This window comes from Apium graveolens, chromosome 7 (assembly GCF_009905375.1).
Source record: "Apium graveolens cultivar Ventura chromosome 7, ASM990537v1, whole genome shotgun sequence".
Taxonomy (NCBI): domain Eukaryota; kingdom Viridiplantae; phylum Streptophyta; class Magnoliopsida; order Apiales; family Apiaceae; genus Apium; species Apium graveolens.
Genome location: NC_133653.1, coordinates 10,494,226 through 10,503,617, shown reverse-complemented (window position 1 = coordinate 10,503,617; position 9,392 = coordinate 10,494,226). Strand labels below are relative to the sequence as shown.

Here is a 9,392-nt window from a genome sequence, read left to right as displayed (position 1 = left end):
GGCTGGTGAAGAAACAAATAATGAGCCCGATTTAAATTTACCTGTATTTTAAAATATTTTAAAAATTATATATATATATATATTAAACAAAATATTTTAAATAATATTTAAATATCTAACTCATTTATCTACAGGATTTTATTTATTTAAAAATGTATTTATTACTTTTATATTATTTATTTATTTAGGACTCAAAGTAATACTTAATTTTTTCTTTTACATGAAAAATTCAACATATTATTAATTTAGTAAAACGAAATATTACTTAAAAAAATAAAATATTGACATTTATATGATTAGATCCTCAAAAAATAAAAGATGTATATATTTTAGTGATTTGACTAAAACTACTTACTAGTGTCAAATTCTCTATCAATATTTTGGTTTTTTCAAATATTTATAAATGATCCAACGGTACGAATGTCAAGAACGGTGTATATTGGTGATATGACAAAATTTTCAGAAAAAAAATAATTTATTTGATTGCTATTTTAATAGTCAACCAATGATTTAACTAGTACTACTTATTCGTGTTTAGTCCCATGTTGATATTTCGATTTTTTTAAAAATATTTATTAATGATCCAACCGTACGGATGTAAACAGATATATATATATATATATATATATATTAGTGATATAACCAAAATTTCATATCAAAATAATTTTATTTGGTTTACCATTTTAACAGTCAAGCATGAGTTTGATTAGTACATATAACTCGTGTTTAATCCTGAATCGGTATTTCGATTATTTTAAAAATATTTTTGAACAATCCAACCGTATGGATGTAAATATATATATATATATATATATATATATATATATATATATATTAGTGATATACCCAAAATTTCATATCAAAATAATTTTATTTGGTTTGTCATTTTAACAGTCAAGTATGAGTTTTACTCGTACACTAACTATTGTTTAGTTATGAATTGGTGTTTTCATTATTTTAAAAATAATTTTCAACAATCCAACCATATGGGTGTCAATAGATATATATATTAGTGATATAACCAAAATTTCATATAAAAATATTTTTATTTGGTTTGACATTTTAACAGTGAAGCATCAGTTTGACTAGTACAACTAATTAGTGTTGAATCTTGAATTAGTGTTTCGATTATTTTAAAATTATTTTTTAACGATCCATCCGTATGGATGTCAATGGATATATATATATATATATTAGTGATATAACCTAAACTTCATATTAAAATAAATTTATTTGGTTTGACATTTTAACAGTCAAGCATCAATTTTCACTAGTACAGCTAATTAGTGTTGAATCTTGAATTAATGTTTCGATTATTTTAAAAATATTTTTCAACGATCCAACCGTATGGATGTCAATATATATATATATATATATATATATATATATATATATTAGTGATATAACCAAAATTTCATATAAAAATAATTTTATTTGGTTTGATATTTTAATAGTTAAGCATCAGTTTAACTAGTAGAGCTAACTAGTGTTAAATCTTGAATTAGTGTTTCGATTATTTTAAAAATATTTTTTAACGGTCCATCCATATGTATGTCAATGAATATATATATTAGTGATATAACCTAAACTTCATATCAAAATAATTTTATTTGGTTTGACATTTTAACAGTCAAGGATCAGTTTGACAAGTATAGCTAACTAGTGTTGAATCTTGAATTAATGTTTCGATTATTTTTAAAATATTTTTCAACGATCCAACCGTATGGATGTCAATAGATATATATTAGTAATATAACCAAAATTTCATATCAAAATATTTTTATTTGGTTTGAAATTTTAATAGTCAACCATTAGTTTGACTAGTACATCTAACGAGTGTTGAATCTTGAATTAGTGTTTCAATTATTTTAAAAATATTTTCTACGATCCAACCGTATGGATGTCAATAGATATATATATATATATTAGTGATATAATCAAAATTTCATATAAAAATAATTTTATTTGGTTTGACATTTTAACAGTCAAGCATCAGTTTAACTAGTATAGCTAACTAGTGTTAAATCTTGAATTAGTGTTTCGATTATTTTAAAAATATTTTTTAATGATCCATCCGTATGGTTGTCAATGGATATATATATTAGTGATATAACCTAAACTTCATATCAAAATAATTTTATTTGGTTTGACAATTTAACAGTCAAACATCAGTTTGACTAGTACACCTAACTAGTGTTGAATCTTGAATTAGTGTTTCAATTATTTTAAAAATATTTTCAATGATCCAACCGTATGAATGTCAATAGATATATATATATATATATATTAGTGATATAACCAAAATTTCATATAAAAATAATTTTATTTGGTTTGACATTTTAACAGTCAAGCATCAGTTTAACTAGTATAGCTAACTAGTGTTAAATCTTGAATTAGTGTTTCGATTATTTTAAAAATATTTTTTAATGATCCATCCATATGGATGTCAACAGATATATATATTAGTGATATAACCAAAATTTCATATCAAAATAATTTTATTTGGTTTGACACTTTAATAGTCAAGTATCAGTTTGACTTATACAAATAACTAGTGTTGAATCGTGAATTAGTGTTACGATTATTTTAAAAATATTTTTCAATGATCCAACCGTATGGATGAATATATATATATATATATATATATATATATATTAGAGATATAATCAATGTTTCATATTAAATTATTTTATCAAAATATTTAAAATTTTCTGAAATTCTTGAAATGTCACCCAAACGAATAAATGTTGATATTAATATGGTTGGATCATCAAATAATATTTTTTAGAAATTGAAATGATCAAAAATCATGTGCTAATTTATGACGGAATCCGTCATAAATTATTATCTGTAAAAAATTTACCGCCAAAATTTTGGGAAAAAAGTTAAATTTCCCTCTTTGATAACTTACGACGAATTTTAGTTTCCGTCGTAAATTGGATGTTTCAATATTATCCGTCACAAATATTTCATCGTAAATTTAGATAAAATATTTTTTTATTTAATTTCAAGTTAAAATTTTAATAAAAATATTTAAGTTACGACGAAATGTTCAAATCGTCACAACTTCAAATGATTTTTATTTTCCCGCCAAATTTTTTTGGGAAAAAGTTAAATTTCCCTCTTAGATAACTTACGACGAATTTTAATTTCCGTCGTAAATTTGACGATCCGTTTTTTTTCGTCGCAAATATTTCGTTGTAAATTTAGATAATTTTTTTTTCAATTTCAATTTAAAATTTTATTAAAAAAAATTAACTACGACGAAATGTTTAAATCGTCGCAACTTCAAATAATTTTCATTTTTGTTTTATTGTATCGTGCATAATTTTATTAATATAATACTAAACTTACGACGGTTTTGGGTGTCGTCGTAAGTAATTACGACGCTTTACTTTTTTCCGTCGTAAGTTGGGCGCGCATTGTTTTCCAGTCGTAAGTTGACCGTCGTAATTGACCTATTTTCTTGTAGTGATCTAAGCTTTTAATTTTTCTTACTTATTTGAAGAAATAATGGGCTCTCATGGAGACCAACTGACTTGTGGCGGCGCCTCTACAATACTCCCTCTGTCCCATTGAATTCTATACGTTATATTTCGGCACGTTTTTTAATGTTCATTTAAAACATCCACAAAATTTTTTAAAAAAAATTTCTGAATAAAAGTTTCAGGTTTAAACTTTTATTCAAAAAAATAATTTGAAAAAAACCTTACGGAACTATATTTTATAGAGGTCTCGAAATATGTGCAAATAGTAAACGTATAGAAATTAACGGGAGGGAGGGAGTATTATTTTTCAGGTGTCCCATTTACTAGCATTAAGGGCTGGAACTCAGTGTCTATGTAGGAAGCAATATGAAAGAAAGAGGAACCATACCAAGTGACGATGATGGTAATTTGTTGGTTATGCTCAAAGTACAGGATCAAAAGGAGAAGCAGGATAGCCACTTGAATTAAAGTCTGCATAGGTTTAGCTAGGTTCTTTTATGGCATACCATCACTCTATTTGTATTATGCTCACATTATTATAAGCCATTTAGGGTCCTAGACCTAGAGTTGTTCACGAACCGAGCCGAGTCGAGTTTTGATCGAACCGAGCCGAGTTTTAATTTTTTTTCTGACGAGCCGAGCTGAGCCTTGTTAAATTACAAAAACCTGTGTTCGAGTTCGAGCTCGTTAACGAACGAGCCGAACACGAGCTTTTATCGAACAAAATCGTGTCGAGTCGAACCGAGCCGAACACGAGCCGAACACGAGCTTTCTCCATCAAAACGAGCCGAGTCGAGCCGAGCCGAGCCGAGTCGAGCCGAGCTTAATTAAAAAAATTTGGTCAAAACACTGGTTGACTGTTAAAATAACAAACCAAATACTTTTATTTTTTTCTAAAAATTTTGTCATATCACTAAAAAATATTGATCTTAACATCTGTACGGTTGGATCATTCATAAATATTTTTTAAAAAATCGAAACATTAATATGTTACTAAACACTAATTACAAGTACAAGTCAAAACACCGGTTGACTGTTAAAATAACAAATCAAATACATTTATTTTTTTTTAAAACTTTTGTCATGTCACTAAAATAAATAGATCTTAACATCCGTACGGTTGGATCATCTATAAATATTTTTTAAAAAATCAAAACATGAATACGAGACTAAACACTAGTTACAAGTACTGTTCAAACAAGTGGTTGATTGTCAAAATAACAAACAAAATAAATTTATTTTTTTCTAAAATTTTTATCATGTCACTAAAATATATAGATATTAACATCCGCACGGTTGGATCATCTATAAATATCATTTAAAAAATCAAAACATTAATACGAGACTAAACACTAGTTACAAGTAAATGTCAAAACACCGGTTGACTGTTAAAATAACAAACCAAATATATTTATTTTTTTCTAAAACTTTTGTCATGTCACTAAAATATATAGATCTTAACATCCGTACGGTTGGATCATCTATAAATATTTTTAAAAAAATCAAAACATGAATACGAGACTAAACACTAGTTACAAGTATTATTCAAACAAGTGGTTGATTGTCAAAATAACAAATAAAATAAATTTATTTTTTTCTAAAAATTTTATCATGTCACTAAAATATATAGATATTAACATCCGTACGGTTGGATCATCTATAAATATTTTTAAAAAAATCAAAACATTAATACGAGACTAAACACTAGTTACAAGTAAAGGTCAAAACACCGGTTGACTGTTAAAATAACAAACCAAATACATTTATTTTTTTCTAAAACTTTTGTCATGTCACTAAAATATATAGATCTTAAAATCCGTACGGTTGGATCATTCATAAATATTTTTAAAAAAATTGAAACATTAATATGAGACTAAACACAAGTTCCAACAACTATTCAAACAATTGGTTGATTGTCAAAATAATAAACAAAATAAATTTATTTTTTTCTAAAATTTTTATCATGTCACTAAAATATATAGATATTAACATCCGTACAGTTGGATCATTCATAAATATTTTTTAAAAATTGAAATATTAATATGAGACTAAACACTAGTTACAAGTAAATGTCAAAACACCTGTTGACTGTGAAAATAACAAATCAAATACATTTATTTTTTCTAAAAATTTTGTCATATTACTAAAATATATTTAATATCCGTACGGTTGGATCATTCATAAATATTTTTAAAAAAATCGAAACATTAATATGGGAGAAGTACTAATCAAACTACTAGTTAACCGTTAAAATAGCAAACCAAATATATTTATTTTTTCTAAATTTTTTATTATATCACTTAAATATATAGATCTTGACATCCGTATGGTTGGATCATTTATAAATAATTTCAAAAAATCGAAACACCGATTAGGAAATAAATACTAGTTACAAGTAATAGTCAAATCACTTGTTAATTCTTAAAATATCAAATTAAAAAATTAATTTTTAATATCTGAATTTTTTCAAATTACTAAAATATATGTTTTGACATTCGTATAGTTCAATAATTTAAAAATATTTATAAAAAATCTGAATAAAATTCATAATAATTAAATATATAAAAAATAATTTTTTTTTTAATTTTTTTTCGAGCCGAGCCGAGCTCGAGCCGAACATGCCAAAAGTTCGGTTCGAACTCGTTTTCTTAACGAACACATTTTTGTGTTCGAGCTCGAGCTCGAGCCCTTAACGAACCGAGCCGAACCGAGCCCTTAACGAGCCGAGCTCGAGTTTGTTCACGAACGGCTCAGTTCGCGAACAGCTCTACCTAGACCATTTATTTTTACTTTACCTAATAGAGTATGATGGGCTGACCTATCTTGATGATACATTGTAGAGCAAATAATATGGCACAACAAGTATGTTTTGGTTCGTCACAGTCCTACTAACACTTAAACAACTAAACCTACAAATATATGATAAATACCTATGCTATGCTAGGCAAATCAAAGCAATACCTAACTGCATTTTTATTAATTTCTATTAATATTTGAAATCACCTACAATAGTTCTTGAAGAAAATTTCTATTAATTTGTTAACTTCTTTTCATTAAAACTAAATTTTGAGAATTTGAAAAAAATAATATCGTTTCTAAAAAAATAAATGTGTTATATAATATAAATAACATGATATTACCATTTCTAATAAATAAATATCATAATAATATAAATAACCTAATACTATTTTTATTGGTTATGCATACTGAAATTATAATGCAAGTAAAAATATAACACAAAATTAAATTTCAATTAAATAAAAATGTAACTAGAAAGTTTTATAAAAATTAGACGAACAATTCTGCAAATTAAAATAAATAACACAGTTTATGTTAAATACAAGTGAAAATAAAATATTAAATAAAAATTATAATATCAAATCAAAAGTAATGTATTATATTCAATAATACCATTTACAAATAATATTAATACATGGAATATAAATTGTTAAATAATTAATTACATCATTTTTATTTACGCCTATTGAAATTATAATAAAAGAAGATATAACACAAAATTAAATTTCAATTAAATAAAATATATTAGAAATTTTTATAAAATTAGACAATCAATTCTACAAATTGAATAAATAACAGAGTTTATGTTAAATACAAATGAAACAATGTAATAAATAAAAAATAATATTAATACAATCGAAAGTAATGTATTAAATTCAGTAACACCATTTAAAAATAATATTAATACAAATGAAAATAATTTATTAAATAATCAGTTACATCGTTCATATTTATATTAAAAATATGCATATGAATAATTGATCATGTGAAGGTCAATTGTGATACTGCGGGTTGGTACTGGGTGGATTGATGGGAAAGTTATTATTAAAAAATATTATTCTATTTGTTAAATAATTTAAAAACAAGATGATTATTTATTTAGTTCGTTTATTTGTTTCAGTTGTATTATTAATTTAGAGGTTATTATCAGTTTGGAGGTTTTTTCCGACAGTTTTTCAATATTTTAATGAATGCATTTTTTTTATTTTTTTAAAAAAATAATACGACGTTTTCAATGTTATAACACAACTAATGCCTGCTTCTATGCTTAAGTTAATTATCATGCTCAATGAACCTAATGAAACAATTTTTTAAGTATGCTGTTAAAATTGTTTAATTTTATTTTTCTAATTTAACGTTTTAGATATATTTATACTATATTATTTTTCGGTCTAATTTAACTCTCCCTCAATAACATTGGTTTTCCATATTAGTAATATAAATAATTAATCTATTCTTAAATATTTCAAAAATGTAGCTCTTGAACTATTAATTTCTTAAAATCTTTGGGGTCAGTCATACTGGGGTTAATTATTTCATTATTTAATATAGATTTTATAAGATTTCAAAAGATATATAATTTAGATTTATAGAAATTTATTAAAGTCAAAGTCTATTCAACAAAAATTTAAAAAAATCTTTTCAAATTTTTATCATGTTAGATATTTTAAAATTTTGGTATTTAGTCAAGTAAAATATATTGAGTTCTGTTTTTGTTCCAATTAGTTTCTATGTAGTTATCAATTTTAGTAATCTTCAATGCAAAAGAAATAATAACATCTTTGTGCAAAAGGGCCATTACCTGTTTATTCAATCTAGATCATATAAGAATCTTTTGAATATTAAAAATGTAAATAATTAATTATATTTTAAAAATTTAGCCACTATTAGCTTATCCAACTAAGCATTACAGATTTTTTTGGATTATCAAATTATTAGTATCCATTTGCAGATTTTAACAATTATTTTTGGATTAGGAAATTATTGATATCCACTATGCAATGCGGATATTAACATATATTCGTTAAAATCTGGGTGCATATTTGACAATCTTGGCTCACCTATAAATTCAAATCATATAGGTGACATTTTAGCTCACTTGTCAAATCAAATCGTGTTTACTGCTTGTGTTGTACAAATCAAGTAAAATACCAAGAAGGAACATGGGTCGCCAAAAACTTGAGATGAAAAAAATTTCCAATGAGAATCATCTGTTAGTGTCCTTTTCCAAAAGGCGAGCAGGACTGTTCAAGAAAGCTTCTGAGCTCTGCTGCCTTTGTAGTGGTGAAATAGCCATCATTGTTTTTGCACCCGGAAAGAAAAGGGTTTATTCCTTTGGACACCGGAACGTGAAACATGTCATTGATAAGTATACGGGTGAAAACCCTAATCCAGCTGCTGATTCTGGGGTGCTACAAGGGCCGGCAGAACCCCGTCTTGGCCAACTCATGCAACAGGCGACAGAGTTGGATGACCAGTTGGAAACCCAAAGGGCTCTTGGTGAGTGGCTTGCAGATGAGAGGAAAAAACGCGAAGCCGTGGATTGGTTTAGGGCCCCTGTTAATGATCTCCCACCAGAGCAGCTCCAGACATTAATATCTAGATTCGAGGGGCTCATGTCATCCGTTGATAGGGCCAAAAATCTTGCAGAGACGGCACCGGATCAGAATTTGACAAGTTCAGACCAGGTGGGAGGAGAAGCATATGATGGCTCAGGCCATTCCCTTGGAATTGTAATGACACCAGAAGGTTATGCCATGTGTTAATAGTCTGGGGGAGGGGGTTCTGATAAATTTATTTTTTAAACAATATGTTTATGTTAACTGAAATAAAAACCAGTTTTATCTTTGTGGTAGCTATTTGGAATTGATGGATAATATAATTGTTCTTTTCGATGTTTCCGTGTCAATTTATGTCCGCCTTACCTTTTGCTTATCTCAGTTAATATGACATTGATAAGTCACGGTTCCAAGAGAACTTTATTGTGCATTGATATCATTTTTTAATTGGATATTAATAATTTATAGTATATTTTAGTATTTAAACGACTAACAAATAATATATTACTGTCCTAAAATCCATGCAATACACGGATTACTTTTAACA

The 9,392-nt window shown here is 26.2% G+C and overlaps 1 protein-coding gene across 1 annotated transcript; it reads left to right on the top strand.

Moving 5' to 3' along the window:
* The first annotated feature begins 8,449 nt into the window (after positions 1-8,449).
* On the top strand, positions 8,450-9,052 carry LOC141673239 (agamous-like MADS-box protein AGL62). Its single transcript, XM_074479970.1, has one exon. The coding sequence runs from the start codon at positions 8,450-8,452 to the stop codon at positions 9,050-9,052; it is 603 nt and encodes a 200-aa protein (XP_074336071.1).
* Positions 9,053-9,392: the final 340 nt, after the last annotated feature.

Bases quoted from the DNA above. Each gene is read 5' to 3' on its own strand.
- LOC141673239 (XM_074479970.1), top strand. From the start codon at position 8,450: ATGGGTCGCCAAAAACTTGAGATGAAAAAAATTTCCAATGAGAATCAT.